Source organism: Alexandromys fortis, unplaced genomic scaffold (assembly GCF_014885135.2).
Source record: "Alexandromys fortis isolate MF-2015 unplaced genomic scaffold, M_Fortis_MF-2015_v1.1 scaffold_1, whole genome shotgun sequence".
NCBI classification, from domain to species: domain Eukaryota; kingdom Metazoa; phylum Chordata; class Mammalia; order Rodentia; family Cricetidae; genus Alexandromys; species Alexandromys fortis.
Genome location: NW_026067927.1, coordinates 4,018,958 through 4,046,540, shown reverse-complemented (window position 1 = coordinate 4,046,540; position 27,583 = coordinate 4,018,958). Strand labels below are relative to the sequence as shown.

The 27,583-nt window shown below is 49.4% G+C and overlaps 1 protein-coding gene across 1 annotated transcript; it reads right to left on the bottom strand.

Moving 5' to 3' along the window:
- Positions 1–370: 370 nt before the first annotated feature.
- Adgrg3 (adhesion G protein-coupled receptor G3) lies at positions 371–26,182 on the bottom strand. The gene is made up of 12 exons (XM_050144231.1): positions 26,074–26,182; positions 23,270–23,459; positions 10,577–10,712; positions 9,124–9,273; positions 8,379–8,513; positions 7,883–7,922; positions 7,651–7,742; positions 7,406–7,518; positions 5,346–5,626; positions 5,098–5,191; positions 4,497–4,771; positions 371–858 (listed from the first exon to the last, which is right to left on the bottom strand). Exons 1-12 carry the CDS (start codon positions 26,123–26,125, stop codon positions 746–748), a joined length of 1,671 nt encoding a protein of 556 aa, XP_050000188.1. The 5' UTR covers positions 26,126–26,182; the 3' UTR covers positions 371–745.
- Positions 26,183–27,583: the final 1,401 nt, after the last annotated feature.

Genomic DNA, 27,583 nt, shown 5'->3' with positions numbered 1-27,583 from the left:
CCATCAAAGCCCCCAAAGAAACCTTGAGCCCTCTACATACGGAACAATCCCCTGTGAATGTCCCAGGAGGCTGGGGAAGATGGACAGACAGGCAGCTGTAAGGGGGGATTGTAGTGGGAGTGGCAGGGAAAGAACACGAAAGACTGGAGTTTCTTGCAGGGGCTTCACCGAGTTTCCTCTCTTTGGCCCAGGCTCCCAGTGAGATGAGAAGAGGTCCATGGCTGCAAACAGCTGTTAGATGTAGAGATCCGTCTCTATGGCAGCAGGGGTAAAGATGACACTCTGCCAGAGTGGTTGGTCTCAGGCTAATAGGAACTGTCCTGCAAATCTGCTTTTGCAGCTTTTTGGACCCATGAACACATCAGAATGGGAGCTTTTCAAAATACTTTTTAATATCTATTTCAGGTGTATGAGTGTTTTGCACACATATATGTGTATACAGCACCTTCATGCCTGCTGCCCTTGGAGACCCGAAGAGGTATCAGAGCTCCTGGAACTATAGTCCCAGACAGTTGTGACCCAGCGTGTGGGTGCTGGGAGCTGAACCAGTGTCCTCCTCAAGCCATCAATCTATCTCCAGCTCTCTGAATGGGAGCTTCGAAGTCATATGGTTCAGCATGGTCTCTGTTCTCTTCCTCCTCAGACACCCTGTACAGAGAAGGCAACGGAACCCAGAAGGAAGTAGGGGGAGCTAGCTGTCTGAGGTCACGCAACCCAGCTGGAGCTGAGAGCACACTTCAGTCACCTACTCCTGTGACATGGAGTGGGCCTGGCCAAGGCGGGCAGTGCCGGAGGAGGGGGCTGTGGTGCTCTGCCTCGGGAAGTAGAGGATGATGAACCAGCAGAATATGAAGACGCCTGTGGTAAAGAGAGGGTTTCGGTGAGCCTGGGACAGGCTGCGGCAAAGCAGGGGCTCCACTCTAAAGTCAGGCACTTGACTAAAGAATTAGGTAAAATGGAATCTATTCCTGAAATAGAACCAAATAAAACCTTAGAGACCACAAACACCAGCCTTGAGGTAATCTCCACACATACCTACCACAGCAAAGGAAGAGCAAAACAGAGGCATTCGCTGGGCGGTGGTGGCGCACGCCTTTAATCCCAGCACTCGGGAGGCAGAGGCAGGCAGATCTCTGTGAGTTCGAGATCAGCCTGGTCTACAAGAGCTAGTGCCAGGACAGGCTCCAAAGCTACAGAGAAACCCTGTCTCAAAAAACAAAAAAAACAAACAAACAAACAAAAAAAAAAAAACAGAGGCATTCCCAGCTATATAAACCAACGCCACTGCCACACCGGGCTCATCACACAGGCTCGCCTCACCACACTCCCCACCATCCTCCTGTGAAGGACGGCTACAGGGTGCCTGCCAGCAGGATGATAAGGGAAGGCGTAGTAGCGTATAAAAACTAGAGGAAGGGCAGAATTGACTGGGAAGTACAACTGTGTGTCTGAAGGGAATTCATAATGAAAACGCCACACAACGGTAACCATATTGAGACACTAAAAGGTACCAAGGGCTCTGTCTGTTGTACGTGGAGGGAAAACCAAATAACTTAGACTCATCAGAGTGAGACACACAGGCTTCAATATTAATGTAGCCCATGCAAGAATAGTGAGATTAGCCAGGTGGTGGTGGTGCATACCTTTAATCTCAGCACTCAGGAGGCAGAGGCAAGCGGATCTCTGTAAATTTGAGGTCAACCTGGTTTACAAAGCAAGTTCTAGGTCAGCCAGAGTCATTACACAGAGAAACCCTGTCTCAAAAACAAAATAAAGCAAACAAGCGAAAAAGAATAATGATGTCATCTCTTAGTTCAAGATGCCTCTCTCCCCAATTCCAAACCTCTGGGATATTCCAAATATGAACTAATGATTATTTATCTGGAGACTATCTCAGATAGTCCTAATGCAATTGTGTGTGTGTGTGTGTGTCTGTGTCTGTATATTGTTTTTTAAGATTGACTATGTGTGTGTGTGTGTGTGTGTTTTATCTGCATGTATGTATGTGGACCAGGTATCTGCGAAAGCTATAGGTACTGGATTCACAAGAACTGAAATTACAGATAGTTGTGACCTCCCAGGGGGTATTGGGAACTGAACCTGGGTTTTCTATGATAGCAGCAAATGCTCTCACCCACTGACCCATCTCTCCCGCCCATTTTTAATTTATTATTTTAGTTAACATACAAAAAAAGTAGATTTTACTGTAACATTTTCTTTTCTTTTAAGAAAAAGTTTTTTTTTTTTTAATCTTATGCATATGAATGTTTGTGCCTGCATGTAAGTGTGCCCAGTGCCAGAAGAGGGCACTTGCTTCCCTGGAACTGGAGTTACAGAGGTTGTGAGCTGCCATGTGGCTGCTGGGAACCAAACCTGGGTTCTCTGGAAGAGCAGCCAGTGCTCTCAGCCACTGCGCCACCTCTCCAGGTGCTCACCATGACTTTTTCGTACATAATTTGTTTTGGGTGCTCTCTCCCTCTCCACCTCTGTCTCCCAGCTTGTACCTTTCACCCCAGCCGTCCCTGTCTACTCTCATGCTCCACGTATTCCACTTCCTTCTCCCCACCCTCTTCCTTTAAACCTTTTTCCTTCCCATGGTCCCTTTCTTTGCCCACGCCCCACATACATACATGTATCAAACTGAAAGCTAGGACCTTAACGTGAGAGTGTCTGTGGTATGTGGCTTCCACTGCAGACAATATGGTGCCCCTAAAGATGAGAGGCTTGGCTAACAGCACCGATCTTCACCTGGACCAGCAGATGCCAGCATGTAACCAAACCCAGAGTAGAATTTTGGTGGATCTCTCCTTCCCTGCCTTAAACTGGGTACTTCAACTGTGTACACAGACATGCTGAACGTTTAAGGAGTGTACGTCTAAAATGGCAATCCTCCCTCAAGGCTGATGTAATCAGTAGATTATTAACCAGCAGCCTTTGCAGGGTCCTGTTCCCAAGCAGGGGAGCAATGCTGGCCGTCTCAACAGTCACGGCCCAATACACAGACCTAACATGCATTCTTCCCCCCCCTGCACCCCCCCCCATCTTCCTGACCTGCCATTTTCTGAGTCTTCCTCTCCTGTAGTCACCTTGGATTCTTGGAACAATGAGTCTAACCAATGAGCATCTTGTGACAAAAGCTAATGTTACTCCACTTTCTCACTGCAGACAGCTCCCTGAATAACTGTCCTAAAGTAATGATTAACAAGGTCCTGACTGTGCATGCTGCTTGCCCGGTCTTTTGTTTCCTCTGCGTGCCAGGCCAAGGCTGACATCACCCTGAAGTCAGGGCAGAGGATGCTGTTCCTCCTGCTCCTCCAGGGTAGCTATTCTCAGTGTACCCCCTTTCTGTTTCATCTGGTTGACTGGGCAAGTGGCTATGTGCGCTCTCCAGAGGAAGCCAGGCCTCTGGCTCAGGATGCTGGTGATACGCCAGTGCATGGAAGACCTCCTGGGTCCCACGCACGCACACATTCGTTGTGAAAACTGGGCTGAGGGAGGGACAAGGCCGCTCTGACTTAGAGATGAGTGAGGATGAGAAGTACTGACTGTCTGGTGGAGTTGGGGGTGGGCAATGGTTAACACTGTCCCCTTGACAGGATCAAGACTCACTTAGGAGACAAGCCCCTAGGCGTGCCTCTAAGGAATTTTGTAGCTCAAGTTGATTCAGGTGGGAAGACCCACCCTAAAAGTAGGGGGCACCGTTCCAAGGGCCTTGAAGAAATCTCAAAGAGGTCTGGTGACGCGGTTCAGTGGTTAAGGTGCTTGCCAGAAAACCCGACCGCAGGGACTCTATACCTGGGACCACATGGTGGAAGGAGAAAACCCACTTCCACAGGTTGTCCTCTGACCACCACAGGTGCATGCATTCATGCACAAATAAATAAACCAATACAATTCTAATAATTAGAAAGAGAGAGCTAAGTGCTTGCACCTGTCTGTCTCCCATGTCCTGATGCAGGTATGATGTGAGCAGCTGCATCACGCCTTCTCCATCACAGGGTCTGCACTCGTGAGATGTGAGCCAAGGGGAGGCCTTTAGTAAGCTGCTTTTCTTGGGCATTTTGTTGTAGCAATTTTTAAAAAATTAAATACATTAAAAACTTCTTTAGAATTCTACGTCCTGTAGAATCACATGGCCCTGCCTTCCTAGATAAGACTGGTTAGGACTAGCGGTGGTCACCTGATTCAGAGGCTTGAAGGAGTCATGTTAGGCAGTCATTTTGGAAAGCAGAGAGAGACAGAGTTGCCACAGAGCCTAGGTAGAAGACAACACTCAGCTCCAGAACAGAAGGTGGGAATATCTGCTTTGATTTATGTGGCTTTTCCTGATCCTGGCCCCGGTGACACCAGCCACCCTTGCTGCCCTAAATCCCACATGAGTCTTGCATATCTAAAATTAGCACCTTTGACTTGAGTTGGTTTCTGTGGGATCCTGTGTCCTGGAAAGTGCCCTCCCTGCCCCCCAGGTACCCCTGGTGCCGACGAGACAGCCTCACCTTGCAGCGAGTTGAAGAGGGCAAAGATGTAGATGGTGGACAACCCCAGGGGCGTGAGCACAGCCAGCCCCCAGGTCATGCCCACCAGGCTCGAGAGGCCCAGAACAGTGAAGACCGACCTCCAGGTCTGCCCCTGTTCTTTGCCCGCTGTGACACTGGGCAGCGTGAAGATCTTCCAGGCCACCAGAGCCAGCACCACAGCTCCAAAGAGGAAGCTGACAAGGAAGTAGCCGTGGACGGTGGCATAAAGAGCAGGTTCTTTCTGGAACCAGCACCTGAAGGAAGAGGAGGAGGAGGAGGAGGAGGAGGAGGACAGCCGCTGGGGCTGAGTAGGAAGCCCCTGTCCATTGGGCCCCAGGAAGCTTTCCTGGCTGATCTTCAGTGACAGAAGATACCCCCCCCCAACTGCCCCATCTTTCCTGGACTGCGTCCCTTATTTCGCTTTCTGACTCCAGACTTCCATTTGCCTCCTGTGTTACAGTCAGCTGGATCTGAACATCCTTAGCATTGTCGTTCTCCTCCTAAGGCCCCCTCCCCTCACTCTCTCCCTCCCAGGAAACCAAAGACCTCCACACCCTCTGTTCCCCACAGCCCCACTCACAGCTCCAGAGAGGTGCGGTTCTCCTGGTCGCGGATAGTGTAAACACCATAACTGTTGCTACTCCCAACACCAATGACCACAAGAGCAGGCAAGCCTGGGGCAAGGGGAGGAGGTGGGCATCACCAGTGCTCCCTTGGGTGAGCTCGTCTCAAAGCCCTGCAGCCGTCCATCCCGCAAGCTTTGGGCTTCCATAGGTTCTACCTCCTTAGCCCTCTAACCTGCCTTCTACCCCTCCAGCCTGTGCTTACCCCAGCCCAGCAGGCTCAGCTTCAGGAAGTAGTGTCCAAAGTAGGTATTGAAGACCCTGATGGCCAGCAGGTAGAGGTGGAAGGCCTCCAGGCCCATCCAGGTGAAGACACACAGCAGGAAGTAGTGGAAGATGGCAGCTCGCACCCCACAGGAAGATGGGGGGCCTTGAGAGCCGCTTCCCACACTGATCAAGAAGGTAAGATTCAGGAGAAATAGGCTGCTGCTCAGAGCCATGTGGATCTTAGGGGCATCTTCAGACTTGAACCTCTGCAGAGAGAGCCTGGGAGAGAAGGACAATGACGGAGTTTTGTTTTCTCCTGTCTCCCAGGTTTGACCATGCAGGTATTTCCCAATAGCACAGTGAAATTCTCTGCTACCTCGCCACAGGAGATCCACCCATGCTGGGCACAGGAGGCAGGAAGCTCTGGGTATGTGAGTTGGGTGAGCAGATGTGGGCAAACGGGTGAGGCCTAGAATGTAGCAGTGAGCAGGGCTGGGGGAGGGCCAGAGACTTGCTCAGGGTCCCAGAGTCTCTACCCAGCCAGTGCGCCCTGCTTCTCTGTGGGACTTCTTGCCACTCTGATTTCCTAGCAATAAAGACCAGGAGGCCTCCCACTCGAGAGTCAGAGCCTACAGTTTTCTGGAGTGGAGATAAGAGGCATGTCTACCCAAGCTACTAGGCTCCGGTGTTGGAAGCTGGCAACCGTTTCCTCTAGCGCTCCAGGCTCTGCTCAAGGATCCAGCAGCATGGTTAGCTGGTGAGGTACACTCAGCTCATTGAGAATGGGAACGGGCTAGCGACTGTGTTCTAGGCCAGTGCTTGGAGGGGTGGGAAAGGGGAGGGATGGCGTGGGAGCAGCACACAGGGGCTGAAGCCCAGGGCTACTCGGTGACAGAGGCACATGAGAAAGACAGAGGGTCCCTGGACTGGAAAGATGGGAAGGTCACGTCAGCAGGTATGGGATGTCATTGGTGGCAGGGCTATCTGTCCCGTGCCTGTTCCTTGCTGGAGAAACTTGCATGTCCCTGAAGGGGCACTCTTCCCCACCTTCAGCCACAAGGAACTAGGAAGGTGGTTGTTAGTCTCTTGCCATTTAAATCCAAGAGTAGTCAAATGGCTTGGCCGGCCTGTACATTCTACCCTGTGACCATTGTGGCCTGGGTCATCGGCCTGTGATCAAAGTCAGACCCTAAAACAACTAGATATTCATGAGGTAAAGATGCATACACATAGAAGTATGACCCCAGAGTTCTGTGCCTACAGAAGTGCTCAGCCTTCTGCTGCAACTTTGAATACTCTAACAGGGGCCAAGTAGTTTCATTGAGACAGATTGTATCCCCATTCCAGTCGTGGATGTGGGCACACAAACATACATGCATGCACTCACATGCACACACATGCATGCACTTGCATGCACACACATGCATGCATCCCTGCATGCATGCGGCACACACATGCATGCATGCACATATTGATGATGTCTAAAGCAGTGGAACTGAAGGGGTCTTGAGACTACTTAACCATATTCTACCACTGACAGCTTCCTGGCTTTGATGATACTCTACAGTTACATATGACATACTTGGGGAAGTTCCGGGAAGGAGCCACAGACTGTCTGTGCTATTTTTGCAGTTTCCAGTTAGTCTATAATTATTTCAAAATGTTTGCTTTTAAAGACCTCAATTCTGGAGCTTCATCTTTGCTTGAATATCTAAGGAGCCGTTCTTGAGGAAAAGGCTGAAATTAGCATCCTGACAAAGGAGAGAGAAAAGCTGTGGAAGGTAGGGCCAACCCCTGGGGCCTTGGGTGGAGCCCCTAGTTCTAGCCCTGCCTGGGCCACAGGAGGTGAGTTTTCCAGTTCCATGAATCAATCATGCCCTGCGTTCGCCCATCTGAGCTGAATTTCTCCTACTTCCAACTTCAAATGCTAGTCCCACCTTGTCAACTAGCAGACTCAGGACCAGAGAGGGCCACCAGGTGAGGCCACAGGACAAAAATACTTTATCCCTTTCCTGTACCTCCCTGAGGGCATGAGAGAAAGGGGGTGGGGCCGCTCACCTGAGGGCAACATAGAAAACAATGGTGAAGGCCAGGAAGATCGTGGAGACTCCACAGCCTGCTTGGGAGATGCGAGTGAGAGTCTGTGCTGTGGCCAGGTCCAAGATCGGCCTCTGTAATGACCCCAAGTCCACATCACATCACTGAGAGGCCAGGTCCGCACATCTCCCAAACCCCAGCCAGCCAGGAAGCCTCTCCCAGGACAGAGGCTGGACCTCTGAGATCAGGAGGGCATGGGCTGTTACCAGCAGCAAGGCGAAGAAGGTCAAGTGGTCGCAGCGGCAGACAGTCCTCTCATCCCCGAGCTCCGTGGAGCAGCCTTGGGAATCCCAGTCTCCTGGGGGCCACAGAAAAGTAAGGGCGGGGGTGGGGGGAGAAGAAGAGGGAAGGGAGGATCCGCCTCTACCCTCACCTTCAGCCCTATGGAAGCATGTAGCTTCCTTTTTTTCTCATTCTAGAGAAGTCTTCCAGACCTACCTTTAACCACATTCCAGAATACACAAGTGAGGATCATATTCTGAAATCAGAGAGTGCAAGTCAAGAAAGGAAGGAGGGGGAGGCAGGGAGGAGACAGGGTGCTCCCGGGGCCTACATGTGCCTTAAGAGGAAGACCTCTGTAGGCTACACGGGGAGATTGCATGCCTGGGAATCAGTGCTCCCTGGACAGTTGCTGTGCGTGTGGGAAATACAATAAACACGGCACACATAAGAGGGTTTGCCTGTTTGTGCACACATACCTTCAGGACCATTGCCTGCTGGGTATGGAAGCACACACACACATTTATGAACACGGAGATGGGACATATGGGGCATGTGTGTTCACAAGGGCAGGGCAGACAGATGTCTTTGGGCATAATTCTGCACGACCCTGATGGTTTCTTCTGGGTAAAGGGCACAAGGCCCATGCAAGGCTTCTCAGAGCTCAGGTGCTGTGTGCCCTCCGGGAACTGCCAGGCCTGGGCAGAAGACTCACAGGTGGCTGACGCTGGTGGGAGAAGGTGATCTCCACTGGCTCCGTTAGCCCGGTGGCGTGCGTCTGGCCCACACTCAGGCCCACCATGCGGTTGTTCAACACGCTGCTGCCGTTGTCCTGGAGGAGCTTGGGGCCCTAGGAGGCAGTATCAGGAGGCTAGGCTGTAGGAGGGGCTGACCTTATTACCTGCCCTAGCTAGAGAACTCTAGGTTGCCCCCTCACTTGGAGTCAAAGCCTGAAACTAAGGGAGCAGGGATCCAGCAACCCAGGGGCATAGGCAGCCATCCTCCTGCTGCCCCCTATAACATGCTGAGCTAGGCAGAACTAGGATCTAGGCTCTCTATCACCTTGCTGAAAGCCAACCCCTGACATCTCTGAACCGGAAGAGCTTGAGGCTAAGTTTAAGCGGATGGGTGCATGCCTCAGGAGCGCCGTCTGGCATGCGTTGTCCAGGGAGAGCATGTTGGCCCGTGTTGGACAGAGTCATATCTGAGCACACCTGATTACATGTTCTCGGGAATACAAAGTGTGTTTTTGCATGTGCAAGGACACACGAGCATGCATGAGCCCACTTGGACTTCCTACACAGCCAACAGCTACTGATGTCAGGATATTAGAATTGTCTTCAGTCCATAGACTGTAGAAATGGCTCTTGGATGACCTGGCTGCCTTAGGGAACATCCCAGGGAGTCTGGCCCACTGAGTATTTAACTGCAGCTTCCTGAGCTCCCAGCAGGCCTCTTACCTTGAAGACATTCCCCGCACCAATGTCCAGAACAGTTATGGCCAACCGGACGGCAGACCTCTTGCCAGGCAGGAGGGCTCCAAACAGGCTCTTGGGAAGTCGGACTCTGTCAGTGGGCTGGACCTCACCCTGCATCACCTGCTTTGGGATCTGTAACCATGAACCCAGAAGCCCCTCCATTACCTGGAGGATTCCAGCCCCCACTCAGGTGGTGCTACTATCCCCGTTGGGAGAGAAACTGCAGCATGTTGGGAGAAGGGGCAGCATCTGAGGACTTTTAGTTCTGGGGTGGAGGCTCTGCTTCTCGTGGACTAGGCATCAACAGTGGGGCCCAGCTTCCCCATCCCAGGGACCAGCTGAGCGTGACTGTGTTGGTGCAACCGTGCTCTGCTTTTAAGTGTGTGTGTGTGTGGGGCATCCTGGAAAGAAGCTTTCCCTGGTGTGCAAGAGACTTGTATTCACCTTGAGTGTGAAGTCCTTCCTGCCCAACAGTGAAGTGTTATAGGAACCGAGCATAGTTAGAATGTTAGAACAAACCTCCCCAGAAATCACCGGGCATGCTTTGTCTAGTCGCTGGCCTCCTGGGTACCCTGGGGCCTCAGCCTGCACCTGCCAGTTCCCTGCTTCAGAAGGGTCCATGCTCCCGGGAAGAGTTGGGGTTGAAGCCCCAGTTTCACTTTCCTAGTCCAGATCTTGTCAAAAGGACATGTGGGTGATGCCTTGGATCAGTGCATACCCTACGCAGAGGGTACAGCATCATAAATGGCTGAGGATGTTGGGTGATGAGCAACTCAGCAAGATGCCCGGACCTCTGCCCTCAACTTCATCCCTGAGGGAAGACTGAGGACTTGCTGAGCCCTTGCTGTACCATGAATTCTTTGGATATTAAGTCAGATGCTCTTTCCAATATGTTTTTGTTCTGTTGTTTTTGAGACAGAGGCTATCTGGATAGCCTGTGTTTGCCTGGAACTCAGGAGCAATCCTCCTGCCTCTGCCTCCTGAGTACCAGGAGAATGAGTGTGCATCATTCTGCCTGACTTCTGATCTCTTGAAAGTGGGCAATATTCTCACTATTTACAGGCAAGAAAATGGAGGGTCAGAAGAGTAATGTGCCCACAATGGCATGGCTGGTAAGGGCAGAGGTCTTTGAATCTGGGCCAGTGTAAATCTACAGCCTTCCCTCCCATGCGGTTGCTCTGAGGCCAAGTGTGCCCTTACTCTGACTTCAGATGTGCGCTCTGGTAGAGAGGTTAGTGGGCACTTTAGGCTTGGAGGTGCCAGAGATTCATCTTCCAGATGAGCACCCAAGGCCTCTGGGAGAAAGGAGACTTTCTGAGGACATCAAGGGCTGAGAGGGGTGCCAATTCAGGAATCTCCCAGTACCCTGACTCAGGAGGGGTAAGCTTTGATGGATACCACAGAGGCCTGAGCCAGCCACCAGGAAGCTCTTCACCTGGGAGGGCGTCAGAGAGAAGAGCAGGTCTTCTGAGACGTCTGTGCTGACGTTCCGAATCAAGGCCTTAACAAAAGGCTTGTCCACAGTCTCCTTGGAATTCTCCAGCAGGTAGGACTCATAGTTCAGCCAGTATCTGCAAGGGGCAAGGGACCAGGGGAGGAGGAGCTTGTAGGCTGAGCCACCCACTCATCAGGCTCTTGGGATGATAGTTAGCCCAGAATCTCAGAGACTCTGGACTGTTAATGTGAGGAAGAGGAATGGCTTGGAAATTGATCCTGAAGGAGTCGAGCTAGAGATCCCTCTGAATATCTTTTCTTTTCTTTTTTTAAAAAATGTATTTATTTATTAAAGATTTCTGCCTCCTTCCTGCCACTGCCTCCCATTTCCCTTCCCCTCCCCCAATCAAGTCCCCCTCCCTTATCAGCCCAAAGAGCAATCAGGGTTCCCTGCCCTGTGGGAAGTCCAGGGACCACCCACCTCCTTCCAGGTCTAGTTAGGTGAGCATCCAAACTGCCTAGGCTCCCACAAAGCCAATACGTGCAGTAGGATCAAAACCCAGTGCCATTGTTCTTGAGTTCTTAGTTGTCCTCATTGTCTGCTATGTTCAGCAAGTCCGGTTTTATCCCAGGCTTTTTCAGATCCAGGCCAGCTGGCCTTGGTGCCCTCTGAATATCTTAATGTTTGTCTTTCAAAATGCAATATGGATCTTTGGATACCATCATTGATGGGCATATGGATCTTTGTACCTCTGATGGACACACGGCTCTGTGCACCCACCCATGAAGGGCACTTAAATATTTCCCACTGTGCTAGACAGGTTTTGTCAACTTGGCACAAACTAGAGTCACCTGGGAAGAGGGACTGAGAGATTGAGTCCATCATATTGTCCTGCGGGCTTGTCTGTGGGGCATTTTCTTGATTAATGATTGATGTGTGCCCAGTCCACTGTGGGTGGCTCAACCCTGGATGGGTGATCCTGGATTGTATAAGAAAGCAAGCTGAATGAGTCATGGGGAGTGAGCCAGTAAGGAGCCTCCTTCCAAATTCTCTGCTTCAGTTCCTGCCTCTGACTCCCCTCCATGATGATGGCCAAATAAACCCTTTCTTCCCATAAGCTGCTTTGGGCTGTGGTGTTGATCACAGCAACAGAAGGCAAACTAGAGCTTCCACCTTCCAGCTGCTGTGAACAGGGCTGCTGTGCCAACTCACGAGTGCTCGCAGACTTATTTTAAACTCTTTTGGGCACATACACGGGAGTAGAATGGTTAGGTCATATTCTAATTCTCCGTTTCGCTTCCTGAACAGCTACCAGATGGTTTTCCCCAGCAGCTGCACCATTTCCCATCCACACCTGCAGCGTATGAAGGCTCCAGTAGCTCCATAGCCTTGACAACACAATGGTTTGGTTAGTATTGCTTCCACCTGTAGCCATACTTACGGCTATAAAGAGGTGGTGGCTTTGATTTGCATCTTTTTAGTGACCCAGTGAGGTTGAATGTCTTCTCATACTCTTTTGGCTATGCATATCTTATGTGAATGCATCTCTTTGGGCACATTTATCGAGGGCTCATTGTATACTAAAAATTCAGCGTTTAAAAACTGAGCCACAGGCCAGCAAGAGGCCTCAGAAGACAAAGGCACATGCTGAGCAAGCCTGACGACCTGAGTTTGATTCCTGGAACCCACATAAAGGCAGAAAGGAAGAACTGACTGGACAGACTTGTTGTCTGACCTCCACATGTGTGCAGTGACATGTGTGCCCCTACCCACACCATAAAACACAATAATAAATATACTTTGGGTTTTTAAAAACAGGTCTCATGTAGCCTTATAGACCAAGCTGGCCTTAAATTCATAGATACACTTGCCACTGCCTCTCAAGTGCTGGAATTAAAGTCATGTGCCATGATACCTGGCTTAAATAAATGTATGTGTGTATTAAAAAAAAGTGGCATAATGCACTCCTTTAATCCATGCACTTGGGAGGCAGAGGGAAGCAGATATCTGAGTTCAAGGCCAGCTTGGTCTACAGAACAAATTGTAGGACAGTCAGTACTACACAGAGAAACACTGTCTGGAAAAAAAAAAAAAAAAAGAAAGAAGGCCATGGGAGCAGGCTCAAGCCAGCAACCCCCGCCCAGCAGACCTGAGGCAGTAACTTCCATAGGAGGAGGTACAAGGGAACAACCGCTGAGGGAACAGGCCCAAGCCAGAGACCTCTGTGGGGCACATGCAAGTCAGGGACCTCTGAGGGAGCAGGCCTGAGCCAGGGACATTTGTGGGAACAGGCCTGAACCAGCGACCTCTGCCAGAGCAGGCCTGAGTCAGCTACCTCAGCCAGAGCAGGCCCAAGCCAGAGACCTCTGTGGGACTGGGCATGAATCAGTGACCTCTCCACCAAAGCAGGTCCACACCAGTGACTTCCACCAGAGCAGGCCTGAGCCAGTGACCTCTACCAGAGCAGGCCCAAGGCAGTGACCTCAGTGGCAGCCCCAAGCAAGCAACCTCTGTGGGAGCAAGCACGAATGACCACCAGTATTGCAGAGCAACCCCTGGGAGTGCTGAGTGACCTCCAGGAACACTGAGTGACCTCTGGGGTGACTGGAACTGTGGATCTGATTGCACCATGAGGAGCAACCATCTGGGCCTTGGATCCACTGGCACCTGGAAGATTGATGACCAGAAACACAGCCCCAACTACGCCATTTGGAGGAAAAGATGGGTAGACAAGGTAAGAACACACTCACCACCACAAAGAGCAATATGACACCAATAACTAGTGGCCCTACAACTAAATATAAATTAAGCAGAAGCAAATGACCTAAAAAATAACTTTAGGAGAATGTTTGAGGCCATTAAAGAGGAAATAAAAAATTCCCTCAAAGAAATGGAGGAAAAGACAAACAAAAATTGGAAGAAATCAACAAATCCCTTAAAGAAAACCAAGAAAAAGCAATCAGACAGATGAAGAAAACTATTCAAGACATGAAAACTGAAATAGAGACAATAAAGAAAACACAAACAGAGGGAATGATAGAAATGGAATTTATGAGAAAATGATTGGGAACCACAAATGCAAGCATAAACAGCAGAATACAAGAGATGGGAGAGAGAATCTCAAGCACTGAAGATACAATAAAGGAAATGGACTCATTAGTCAAAGAAAATATTAAATCTAACAAAAGTTTAACACAAAATATTCAGGAAATATGGGATACCATGTAAGGACAAAACCTAAGAATAATAGGGATAGAAGAAGGAAAAGAAGTTCAACTCATAAGCACAGAACATATATTCAACAAAATCATAGAAGAAAATATTCCCAACCTAAAGAAAGATATGCATATGAAGATACAAGAAGCTTACCGAACATCAAATAGACTGGATCAAAAAAAGTCCCCTCACCACATAATAGTCAAAACACTAAATATACAGAATAAAGAAAGAATATTAAAAGTTGCAAAAGAAAGAGGCCAAGTAACATATAAAGGCAAACCTGTCAGAATTACCTCTGACTTCTCAATGGAAACAATGAAAGCCAGAAGGTCCTGGTCAATCATTACGCAGACATTAAGAGACCATGAATGCCAGCCCAGACTACTATACCCAACAAAACTTTCAATCACCATAAATGGACAAAACAAGATATTCCATGACAGAACCAGATTTAACCAATACCTAGCCACAAACCCAGCCCTATACAAAGTACTAGAAGGAAAACTCCAACACAAGGAAGTGACTACATCCACAAAAACACAGGTAATAGATGATCTCACAGCAGCAAATCCCAAAGAAGGAAAAAAAAACACACAATAACATCACCAACAACAAAAACTAAAATAACAGGAGCTAGCAATCCCTGGCAATCACCTATAAAAAGGCACAGGCTAACAGACTGGATATGGAAACAGAATCCATTCTTCTGCTGTATACCTGAAGCACAACTCAACCTCAAAGACAGACATCACCTCAGAGTAAAGGGATGGGATTTTTTAAGTCAAATGGACCTAAGAAACAAGCTGGTGGGGGCTGGAGAGATGGCTCAGTGGTTAAGAGCATTGCTCTCACAACCATCTGTAAAGAGGTCTGGTGCCCTCTTCTGGCTGCAAACATATACACAGACAGAATATTGTATACATAATAAATAAATAATTTTTAAAAAAAGAAACAAGCTGGTGTAGCTATCCTAATATTTAACAAAATAGATTTCAAACTAGAAAGAAAGAAGGAAAGGAAGAAACAGAAAGAAAGGAGGGAGGGAGGGAGGGAGGGAGGAAAGGAAGGAAGGAAGGAAGGAAGGAAGGAAGGAAGGAAGGAAGGAAGGAAGGAAGGAAGGGAAAAAGAGAGAGAAAACTGGGCCACATGGGACTTGACTGCCTGAAAGCAGAGGGTATTAGAGACAACACAAAGGCTGCTGTCTCTCATTCTGTAAAGAAGGGCTGGTGTCACTCTCCGTGGTGCTGAAATTTAGAACCTTCTCTGTGCTTGGGTCTCTTTCCTTAGCCTGGGCCCAAATTGTTGCCTTCTTATTGTCTTCCTAGTGCTGGGATCACAAGCCTCTTTCTTTCTTTCTTTCTTTCTTTCTTTCTTTCTTTCTTTCTTTCTTTCTCTCTCTCTCTCTCTCTCTCTCTCTCTCTCTTTCTTTCTTTTTTCTTGGTTTTTAGAGACAAAGTTTCTCTGTGTAACAGCCTTAGCTGTCCTGGAACTAGCTCTTGTAGATCAGGCTGGCCTCGAACTCACAGAGATCCACCTGTTTCTGCCTCCTGAGTGCTGAGATTAAAGGCACGACCACCACCACTGCCTGGTTAAAATCTTCTACAATTACTTTATTTGTTTATTATGTGAGTGACACTGCATCTGGAGGTCAGAGGACAACTTGCAGGGATTGGTTCTCTCATTCTACTCTGTGGGTCCTGGGAATTGATGTCAGGTTGTCCAGCTTGTGTGTCAAGAGCTTTTACCTTCTAAGCCACTTCTCTAGCACTTCTCCCGCCCACTTCTTAAAGATGTAGTCCTGGAGATCAGGACTCAGGTCTTCATGCTTGTACACCACAACTTACTGACCTCTCTCCAGTCCTCTATTCACTAGTCACCTTTCCAAGAAACCCTGAACAGGTGAAGGCTGAGGTAGTGATAGGAGGCAAGAGGCTAGAGGAAGATACACCCAGACCGAGGCCATGGAGACAAACGGCAGTTCTCCCTCTTTCTCTCCTCTCCTCTCCTCTCCTCTCCTCTCCTCTCCTCTCCTCTCCTCTCCTCTCCTCTCTTCTCTCTCTCCCCCTTTTCTCACCTCTCCTCTCTCTCTCTCTCTCTCTCTCTCTCTCTCTCTCTCTCTCTCTGTGTTGGGGATGAAACATAAGATCTCAGGCATGCTAGACAAGTGCTCTAAACTACACTCCAATTTTTGTCACCGTTTTTGAATAGCCATAGTTATCAGAGAGAAAGGACCCTATAGAGACAACAGAGAATAGATTGTAGAATAGAAAAGTAAACCATGCAAAAACATGCAAGTATCATTGGATGGAGACAGCATAAGAAAACCGAAAAACATTGGACCAGAATCATAGCGATGAGGCTGTGGAATCCATGGAGCAGAGTATATTATCCTGCTTTGATTTACCTTTAATAGTCAGGGAAGGGTTGGCTTTCATTGGTACCAAATAAAATAAGAAATTGTAGAAGAATTGACATTTTTGTTGCCACAAAAACTGGTAAATAGTGAATTGAATATATGCTTCTATACGTTCCTACCTTATGTACTTAGAGACCTTCCTCAGCTTTGCAAAACAGCGCACTTCACTGTCCTAAGGAAGATTCCCCAGTGTGGTTCTTGGGTACAGCGACTTCTCATTATTTTATGTTGCTTTAGTGCCACCCCCTTCTGTGCGACAGTCCCAGAATGACTTCAAGTTCACAGCCCACCTTCCTCCACCTCCTGAGACTTGGATTATAGATGCGCACGACCACACTGGATCTCCCAATTGTCTAGAATGTAAGCGGAACGTTCCTATTCAAAAGCAGTCTCCACACCCACACCCCACCCCTCCTCCAGTCTTTCTTATGGGTTCAACCCAGACATCTGCTTCATGGTAAGCTAGTTCTGATGACCTCTTCCCCAAGAGGACAGATCGAAACAAGCACTTGACTGATCCCCCCGACCCTCACACCCTATACGAACCATACAGATACAATATGTTGTGGTGACAACTCTCTGTCAGAGAGTGACCTTCTGGAATTTCTGACAATGAAACGAGAAGGAGGAAGGGAGAGAGGGAGAAAGAGAGAGAGAGAGCCATTTAACAGCGGAAACTATTTAAATGACCAATGAGCTCATGCAAAGATGTTGAGTGGCCAGAACCGCATGAGGGCCTTCTCACACTGCCGACAGGAAGCAAATGGCACAGTCGCTTTAGGAGACAGTTTGGCAGTCTTTTATGGAGCACAACATATATTCAGCGTATATTCCAGCAATTCTGTTCCCAGGCATAGATCTTCCAACAAATGACAACATATGGCCTCAGGACTTGAATTAAAATATTCATAGGAACAATATTCAGACCAATCAAAAACTGGCACCAGTTCAAATGCCCATCAATTGGTAAATGGACAACAGAATGTGATATATTTGCATGGGTAATCAAACTAAAATAAAGACCATAAATTATGGATGAGGCTCACTGCACTAAAGGAAGGAAGGTTCACTCGAAAGAGTGCCCTTTATACAAGATGCCCAGAGGTGGTCCTGAGGAGGAGGAGGCTGGCCAGACCGACAGTGGTGGGGCAGGAGCAGCAGCAGGCTGCAGACAAGCATCGAGAGTGACTGCAGCGATGGCCTCACACACTGTATAAATATCCTAATACTGAACTCTAGTGGCGGACAGTGTGTGTGTGTTATCCATTGCATCCACATCAGGATTCTAAACTGAGGTGGCGCAGTCCTGTGACTCCAGCTCCTGGGAGGCGGAGGCAGAGGGATCAGGAGTTCCAGGTCATCCTTAGTCAATTTGAAGCCTGGGCTATAACAGACCCTGACCCTTCCCCCACTCACTGATGAAAAAGAAGATAATACAACCAAATTTAAAAGCAAATAAAATGTAGTCTGGTAGCGGTGGCGCACGCCTTTGATCCCAGCACTTGGGAGGCAGAGGCAGGCGGATCTCTGTGAGTTTGAGGCCAGCCTGGTCTACAAGATCTAGTTCCAGGATAGGTAAACTTAAAAAAGCATTGGACTATAGACCAGTGACCACAAGGGCACTGTTGCTATCAGCGTGTTGCCTGAGAGACACAGTTTAATGGAGGAGATACTTATTTTGACTTATGACTTCAGAGGGCTTAGCCCCCAGAGCCCCCAGGTGAGTGTCTTTACTGTTTCCTTGTTATGGTGAGGCGGAAAACCATGTGAGTTAAGGAAAAGGCTGCTCACCTCATTGCTGCTGGGAAGCAGGGCATAACAGGAAACAGACAGACAGGGCCAAGAGGCACCCTTTCAAAGGATGCCCCAGCTAGGCAGCACCTTTCCAGTTCCACCCTCCCACCCCTGCGGTTTACTCCAAGTTTGAATTCATGAGCATTCAAACCATTGGCTAGCTCAGAGCCCTCACAATTCTACTATCCCTGAAAGGAGTTCAGACACAATCAGAGGTAGTTCTGTCATCCAGTTGCTCAACACAAATAAGTTGACAATCAAGACTCACCATCAAGGACTGAAGAGATGGCTCAGCAGCTAAAAGCACCCATTGCTCTTACAGATGTCACACATACACAGCGGCTCCCATAGTGGCTCACAACCATTCATATCTCCAGTTCCAGGGCATGGGACACCCTCTTCTGACCTCCACAGGCAATGCATGTCCTTGGTGTACATGCACACATGCAGGCAAAACACTCACGCTCATAAAATTAAAAAAAAATCTAAAAATAACTGAAAATGTTAAGAAAAATTAACCACCCCGCCTTGGTTGCCACCGTTACTAATATCCTCCATGTTTGGGGGGGGAGCATGATAGGCCTTCTGTGAGACTGAAATTTTTGTCAGCTTTCTGAGGGGAGGGGTTGACAGATGTGTGTAGTCATGCAAACTCTACCACACTTGGGACAGGCACGGGAAGAAGCCAAAAGAGGGTGTTGGATCCCCTGCAGCAGGAGTCACAGGTGGTTTGTGAGTGGCCTGGTGCAGGGAATTGAACCTGGGTCACCGGCAAGAGCAGCAAGCGCTCTTAACTGCTGAGCCACCCTCTCTAGTGCTAAACTTTATGCATTAAAAGAATAATTATTATTATTAGAACATATCTATTTTTAAAGAAGCATGGCATTGGACTTCTGCTTCGGGATCAGAAAGAGTTGTTTATTCTCCTAAAAATGCATGGAGAAGCAAAGTCATGCAACAATGGCTGTGGCACCCTGTCAATGGCAGCTAGAACAGTGACAACACTTGGGGTGACATCATAGATAAACTCTAGAACAGTGATGACCTCGGGGTGACATCTGTATAAAGTCTAGGGCAGTGACGACCTTGAGGTGACATCCTGTATAAAGTCTAGGACAGTGACGACCTTGAGGTGACATCTGTATAAAGTCTAGGACAGTGAGAGCCTTGGGGTGACATCTGTATAAAGTCTAGGACAGTGACGACCTCGAGGTGACATCCTGTTTAAAATTGTGAACATGAGGCCTCTGTTGTCCTAGGACATCTGTTCTTCCTAAGATCATTCTACTGTGAGTTTGAGTTCCTGATGAATAAAGGTCACCGCAGGCCACAAAACACCATGGGTCACCTGACTGGCCAGGGCAGGGATGAACCAAAAGAGCACGCTAAGGGAAGGAAGCCATTCCTAAATGCTGTTTGACTCCCTTTATGTCACCAGGACAGGCAAACCCAGGGGAAGAAAGTTGCCTCAGCGCTGACTACGGCAGCAGTGAGATCAGGCCCTGCCTCAGACAGGCTCAGAGCTCTGGAGCCACAGCAAGGCATCAGGAGGTCTCAGGGAGGTGTGTGAGAGAAGAGAAACAAACCTGAGACTCAAAGGCCCCAAATAAGCAGCAAGCTTTTTCTCCCAACACTGCTATCTCTGCCAGCCAAGTAGAAAGCTCCGAGGAACCGAGCAGTTGGCTCTTTCCTCACCAGAGCTTAGACGTGTGAGCAAGGAAGCAATAAAACTTTTGAGGAAACCAGAAGGGGGCCATTTTTGTGATCTTAGTGTAGATAAATTATTTTTGTTTGTTTCTTTTCTTTTTGTCTGTGACAAGATCTGGCTTTATGTAGCTCAGGTTGGCCTCAAATTCATCATGTATCTGAGGTTGGACTTGATCTCTTTAGCCTTCTGATTTCTCCTGAGTTCTGGGATTAAAGGCGCTCCATTAGTCCCATCTGCCTGGTTTCGAATAGAAATTCTTTAAAAAGGCAATGGGGTGCCTTCCTTTTCTGTCTCTCTCCTGAAGAGGTAGCTGCTGTCGTGGCTTCTCTTCTCCCCCCCCCCCCCGTCTCTCTCTCTCTCTCTCTCTCTCTCTCTCTCTCTCTCTCTCTCTGTTCTTCCCCCTTCTTCCCTTTCTCTTTCCCTTTCATAACCCACTAAATACCCATTTTCTCTGCAAATAAAAAAAGACAATAGGGCTTGTGAGATGGCTCAAGGGAGCAAAGATGTTTGTCATCAATCCCTGAACCCACGTGGGAGGTGGAAGGAGGAATTGACTCCACACATATGCTGTGGCATGCTAGTTCCCTAACATTATACACACACACACGTGCATGTGCATGCACATGCACACACACACACAATAATAACACTTAAAGCAAACCTAAAGATCTGATCAATTATAGTAACTAAAATTAAAAACCTTAGCAGCAGTCAAAGACAGTGCTGAGAAAGTGAACAGGAAGTCGTGAAGAGAAAGAATACTCTCAGTGTGCGTATTCACAGAGACACATGCAGAATATCCAAAAGATCCCCAAATCACTATGGAAAATCCAGACAGCTCTATAGACCAACAAGCACACAGAGATGTCAAGATTCAAGAGGAACAAGGCAAGGTGTTAAAAGTCAGTTATCAGGAAAATGTCATTACGGTCTCTGTGAGGATGACTAAAGGGAAAAGCAAAGAATACCAAGAGTTAGCACTGCTATGGGGCAACCGCAAGGACACAATCTGTGGAGCGAGATTTGATCTGACCACTCAGTAGCTTCTTCTGGAGTTAACCCTGTGCTCCCCCGCCCCCGAATCACTAGCTCCACGCCTAGGACTACAAGTTCACTACAATACACAACTACAAATGCTTAAAAGCTTGAGTCACCCACAAAGAAATAAGGTGTAAGTTACATGTCATGTAAGAGGCTGAAAAAGGAAACACACCCAAATGAAGACAATAGCCATCACTGGTTCATGGGTTAGGGGAAATTTCACCTCCTTTCTGTAGCTGATTTTCAATGAATATGTGTTACTTTTTGTAGTTCCTTTTGTTTGCCGAGACAGTGTCTCTCTGTGTAGCCCTGGATGTCCTAGAACTCAGTATGTAGAATAGGCTGGCCTTGAACTCCAAAGCTCTGCCTGCTCTGACTCCCAAGTGCTGAGATTAATGGCCACCATACCCAGCATATATTATTTTTATAATCAGAAGAGCCTTTAAAATAAAGCACACTAACATTTATTGAGCTCCTGCTGTCTGCTAATACTCCATGAATTATTCACGCAATCAATCGTCAGTGACATTGTGAGGAAGCCTGAGAGGTCGGAAGCAAGGCTTTGAGAACCCCGCAATGTGGCCGTGTGGACGATGGCGGAAACCCCAGCGCTCAGGTGTGTGTGTTTAATCTCTGCTGTCATCCTCTGAATCCCATTTTACAGGTAACCTAGAGGACACCTGAGCATTGGCAGACTGGTCCAGCTCCCGTCAGTTTGACTTCTTACCCGCTGTGCAATCATAGGCAAGTTCTTTGACTGCACAGAACTCCACTCAGTTCTCTCATCTGAGAATTGGGTTGATAACAGAACCTACTTCAGAGCTCTTCTTAGTCTGGATGTCAAACGTCCCACGGGTTCCTGCGTGGGAACACTTTGACCTCCTCTGGTGGTGCTGTTTGGGAGGTTGGGCCTAGATGGTGGATGTAGAACACAGAGGACAGGCCTTGAAGAATACAAGCGAGGTCCGCTTCCTCTTGGCCTCTGCTTCCCGTGCCCCTCCATGACAAGTCAAGCTGAAAGCCTCTGTCGCCATGGACAGAGCTTCTCTATCCACCATGCCCTCCCCACCATGGATGGACAGCACCCTCTACTGTGAACCAGCCTTCCCCTTAGCTTGCTCTTGCAAGCTATCTTGTTTCAGTGATAGGAAAAGTAACTGTAGACAGCGTTATGAAGATAAAAGGGCAAACTCAAGGGATGTGGTGGGAACCAACTCGGTCCCCAGGGCACTCGCTCTCTCCAAGGTGTTTATTCAGGCCCTAAGGTGTCTAAGAAGCTGTCTGAGTAGCAGCAGGCGGGGCTGGGAATGTTTCCAGGCCACTGAAAGATCTAAACCTGGTCTCAATAGCCAGCTTTGGGCAGAGGTTTTCATTCAACCCTTCGACAACCATTTCCTGAGTCCTGGCTGTAAGCTGGCACTTTGGTAGCATCCCTGGTGAGTTTTGGGGTCCCTTTGCCTAGAGGACAGAGCTACTCTTGGCAATGGCTCCAGCGGGGACAGCACCTGGAGGCTTCCCTTCCCCCACCCCATCTAACCAGCCCCTTGGTGTCATGAAGCCTATCTCTGGCCTCCCCGGGCTATCTTTCCTGAGCAGCTCCATGGAGCCTGCAGAATTACGTCCTATCCCGTCTCACTTCTGCCTTTGGATCCTGCCCTGAAGTCCAAGCGATCAGTCTAGAACACAGAGCTGACCAAACCCTTCTTAACTTCAACTATGCCGTGTTCCTGTTTCCCATAACGATCCTTCACACCTGACTCCTTGTTTATATTTCCAGTTATATCCCCCACCTGTCCCATCTTGACACTGTTGCCTCTGTCCCCTGAATGTCTTTGCAGTCTCACAATTCAAGCCTTGTTGGCCGTCCCCAGCACTATGGAGCTATGCAGTCATATCACCCACCATTGTGTGGGTCCACTGGAAAACTTTTCCACGCTTCTCGAATCCCTTTCCCAGGCTGCCTCCCAGAGAAGGCCTTAGCAGACTTCCTCTTCTGTGCTAAACTGGCTCCCTGTCCACACTTCTGACTGGCCATACTCTGAAGTCATCCCTATGTGTGTCCCTTTTTGTCCCTCCACTGTTCCCAAGGCAGAGATAGGATAATTGTCTCTGCATCCACTTGTCCAGTGGTTCTCAGCTGTCCCAATGCTGCGACCCTTTAATACAGTTCCTCATGTTATGGTGACCCCTCCCCCGCCACCATTATTTTCATTGCTACTTCATAACTGTAATTTTGCTGCTGTTATGAATTGTAGTGTAAATATCTGTGTTTTCTGTTGGTCTTAGACCACCCTTGTGAAAGGGTTCTTTGACCCCCCAAAAGGGTTTATGACCTACAGGTTGAGAACCATTGCCCTAGTCAGTAGGGACTCTGATTACCTGGGTGGAGCCAGGTCAGAGAGAACACGTCAGGGTGAAGAAGGGAGCAGTGTGTTCCAGGGCCCTGGGGGCTTATGACCTTATGGCTTCCCAACAGACCACTCTTCCCATTCCTCCCAGACCCCTCTCCCCTCACCTCTGCAACTTCCCCACATCACAGGAGATGTTCTCTGATGGCCCGCACGTGGTGAAGCACTCAGCAATGTCATTCAAGTCAAAGTTGTCATACTCATGGTTCCCCTTGAGCAGGCAAACATTCCTTGACTCTTCAGTGGTCTCAACATACTCTGGATTCTCTTCAGATGGTATAAGTCTTTCGCCTTTTACTAATGGAGGAAACAGAGCGACAAGGGGCAGGTAGCAGAGGGGCAGCAGACTAGGTAGGTAGCTGCATCCGTCAATCAGCTAGCTGCCCTCCAGCAGGCTCCACCCTCCCCAACTCCCAAGAGCTACCCCTACCTCACGGGGCTGGTGTGGTGACTGGGGGAAAAGCATGGCATGTGATTCTCTAGACAAAGGCTTTCCATGCAGTGCGCCCTGAAGAGCTTTCTCTGCCAGTCCCGTCACCCTCGAATGTCTCCTCCGCAGAGCCTGCCTGGTTCCCTGCATTGCTCCATTGGATCCTCCCAGGCCTGGAAACTACAGCCGGCTCTAACTCACAAGTCTTGCTTGACCTTAGCCTCCCAGCTTTGCCTGGGGTAGGTAGGGGCTGCAGCAGGCCCAGGTGCAGGGAGGGGACGATGACACAGGGGCTGGAGCAGTCAGAAGGTGGAAGCTACTCTAAGACTAGACAGAGCTAGACAGACCAGCTTCTGTGACTTCTACTTAGAGCCCTGTGCCGCGGAGCCCAGAGGCTTCCTGTCACAGCCTGGCTGTTTGTCCTCAGGAAAGTTACTCAATCTCTCTGAGGCTTGATCTTCTCACCCTTTTTGTTTCAGGAGATGGAAACAGATTATACACCTGGGCACACAGCCCATCTCATGTAGGACTATGTGGTTTTGTTTTGTTTTGTTTTTTTCTGAGACAGAATCAGTCTTTCTACATATCCTGGGCTGTCCTGGAACTCACTATGTAGACAAGGCTGATCACAAACTCACAGAGAGCCAACAAGGTTTCTCTGTGTAGCTTTGGAGTCTGTCCTGGAACTTGTTCTGTAGACCAGGTTAGCCTCCAACTCAGAGATTTGCCTGCCTCTGCCTCCTGCATGCTGGGTTTGAAGGTGTTTGCCACCACCTTACGAAGTGACTTTTAATTGAAGTAAAATTGGTGTGTGTGTGTGTGTGTGTGTGTGTGTGTGTGTGTGTGTATCATCCATTGTCTCTATCTTTATTAGCTTCTGGAAAAACTTCAGGAAAGGCTCATATCACAGGACTCTCTGCATCAGATTTTCACCACGCGAGGTTGGAGTGTGGCTCAGGAGAGCATCTATCTGGTATGTACAATGGGTCAGTCCTAGTGTCCAGGGAAGTGAGTGTGGACAGGGGTGGGGTTCACTAAGCAAGTCACTTAGCATGTGGGAAACCTTGTCTCCAAAAACAAATGCAGAAATGACTGTTGCTAGGCTTTATCAGTTTCCCTTCAGAAAACACGTGTTCACACTCGAGACCCTCCACTCGCCACCGGCCCCTTTCCCTTCTACAGCCACAGCCCATTCCTCTCGCTTCAGGCTCAGGGTGTCAGGCAAGCAGCTACCACTTTCGTGCCCCCTTTTAGCACCACACATGCTTCTCGAGTGTGTGAGTAAAAGGACTGGGGGGTAAATGGAATATGGCATCCGATGCACCACAAAGGGCAGAATCCAACATCCTATATGAAGCTGCCAACTCCTATGTCACTCAGATGACTGACATCACCCAGTCCTGAGCATCTCTGCCACCATTAGATCCACGTCACCACTTGGAAAAGCCTTGCTGGCCTTCCCAGGGTTGCCTGGCAGCCTGCTCTGCCCCAGGATGTGCTCCGGCCATGGAAAAGACAGCACTGTCCTTTTCTATCTACTTTTGTATCTGGAGGCTCCAATAGCCTCCAGAAATAGCTTCAGAAATGTTGTGCAGCTGAGGCTGAACTCAAACACCTGATCCTTCTGCACCTACCTCCCAGGTGTGAGTATGTCTCATAGTATCTGCCCACTTTTGAGCCAGACATTGAATTCTGTCCTTTACCAATTCTCCTAACATCTAAAGAAAAGAGGAGATTATTTTAAACCAAAAGATGCTGACCCATGTGGCCAGTCACAAGCCCACAGGTGACAGATATGCAGAGAAGTGGACCCCGAGGATACTTGTCAAAGCTGGAGGAAACAAAGGCAGACAGGGCACCGAGACAGGAGCACCACACCACTCCATAGAGTCGGCACTCCGCAGCCAAGGACGTGGAGCCGCCCACTGAGGTAAGGGTGGGAGCTGGCTGCCCTGCGGTAGAGCAGGACTAAGAACCCATGTTGGTATATTAAGCAGAAATGAGTGTGACAGGAGTGGCCTGGGTCCCAGCTCCGATCACTGATGACACTGAGCAGCGCTGACAGGGAGGGGGAGCCTGTGATGGGTGGACTATGGGGGCAGAGCACTTGCCTACCCTTCCAGGCTCAGACTCCAGAGGCCCCAACACCTCTGTCTGGAACCCAGAGGCTACTGAATAGCTCTTTTGGCCCACCATGTCCTAGAACCAGGTTCTAGCCCAGCTGGGATGGATGGACATTTATCTTTCCACCCACCCACAACACGCTATGGAGTGACAGAGGGAGCTGAGACCCAGCATGATGGGATTTATCAGGACAGAATGACCCAACAGGACGAAAGAGATGATGAGGTGGTCACTCTCATTCCTCACTTCCCCAGCCTGACTGAGTCCCTGGTTCTCTCCCCATGCTCCCCGGGGTCCTTCGCAGCATGGCATCTTGCAGCCTTTGCAGGAAGGCTAGAAGGAACCACGTGTGCTCACCTGAACCAAGTAGCAGAAAGAGCAGGAGGCCCAGGCTCCTGGCTGTTGCCATCAGTGTTCAGCAGAATCCGGTGGCTGTGTGGCCTCCTAGTCGCAAGCTCTGTCCAACTGGCCTTCCTCCTGCCTGACGTGCGGTCACCGTTTCCTGTTTCTTCTTTCTTGTTCTTCCTGCCCAATGAATGGCGCCATCGGTGGGGTTGTGAAAGGTGGCTGCGAGGAACTAGGAAGTGCTCTGTGACCCACATGGTCCTGAGATCACCTGGAGATGGAACTGGGCTGAACTCCCACCACCCTGCCGGTGGGCACTGCGGAGCTGGAGTCCAGCAGCCACAGGTGTCTCTGCCCTGAGTAGGCTTGGAGTCTTGCACACCTTCCCCATTTCCCTAGCAAGGGTGTGGGAAGCTCATTTCCGCCTCTGTATGCGCGTAAGTGTGCATGCGTGTATATGACTTCCCTTCTTCCTGCCTGGTCCAGCAGTGGCCAGCTTGGGGACAGCGGCCGTCACTTCTCAGCGCGGATTACCATCTCATGCCAGTGTTGGTTAACTGATTATGCATCTCCTCCTCAGAGCAACTCCATGCATCTCAAGTCACGAGTCCTTCCCGTGCCTGTGACAGGGACCAAGTGGCGGACAGCTTGTGCACAAGCTGAGTGTCCGCGTCTGGATTTGACGAGACCTGTAACTGGCCAAGTACACCCTTGAAGGCCAAAGACTCGGAAGTCATATAAGACCAGGTGCAAACCTAACCTGCTGGGCCCAAGAAGAGAAGGGAGTTGATACTGTGGACCTCGAGCCCCTCCCTCAAGGCAGGATAACAGGGAGGATAAACTGGTGTCCTAGCGTCAGGAACAGGGGTGCGGGCCCTGTGGAGGTGGCCAGGATCTGGAGGAAGTGATCAGCCTGATATACCTGTCATGGCTACTGCCTGGCCTGGAGACCCTGCACTATCTGTCTGCTGCTTGGCCCCCCTCACGAGGCTTGGGCAGGACTCGTGACGTGTGTGGAGTTGGCCAGGACTAGCGCGTGACGGTAATGTGTGCTGCAAAGTTACTCGCCCTTCCCAAGCTGCTCACTGCTGGTCCAGGCAGGAAGAAAGGGACTCACATACATACACACGCACTTACGCACGTACACATATACACGTGCTTAGCGAAGGGGTGACCCCAAGGAAGTCATGGGTAAGGCCAGGCCCTTGGTGTTGTCACAGCCACCCAGTTGGACAGAAGACTCTCTTCACTAGCACCCCTCTCAGATCTGACCCTAGCTCTGCTCCACTCTGGGGTCTTTCTGGGGGAGCTGTTACTCGGTTGCTGTCCTCTGTCTCCCCTTCCTTCCACACGTCCCCTGCTAGGCCCTTAGACCTGAGGGGGTGTGAGAAGGGATGATGGGTCACTCTTGTTCTGGTAAAAGGTGGGTAAGGGACATAGCCTGGATTCCCAGGTCAGAATCCAGAAGTTCCTGTGTCCTGAGCTTCCTCTGACAGGAAGATGAGAGCCACCGGGCCTGCCC

Coding starts and splice junctions, on each gene's coding strand:
- Adgrg3 (XM_050144231.1), bottom strand. CDS start 26,125: ATGGCAACAGCCAGGAGCCTGGGCCTCCTGCTCTTTCTGCTACTTGGT. Junction 7,923..8,378: donor CCCACCAGCGTCAGCCACCT/GTGAGTCTTCTG, acceptor CTCTGATTTCAG/AATATGATCCTCACTTGTGT. Junction 5,192..5,345: donor GCTGAGCCTGCTGGGCTGGG/GTAAGCACAGGC, acceptor CCCTTGCCCCAG/GCTTGCCTGCTCTTGTGGTC.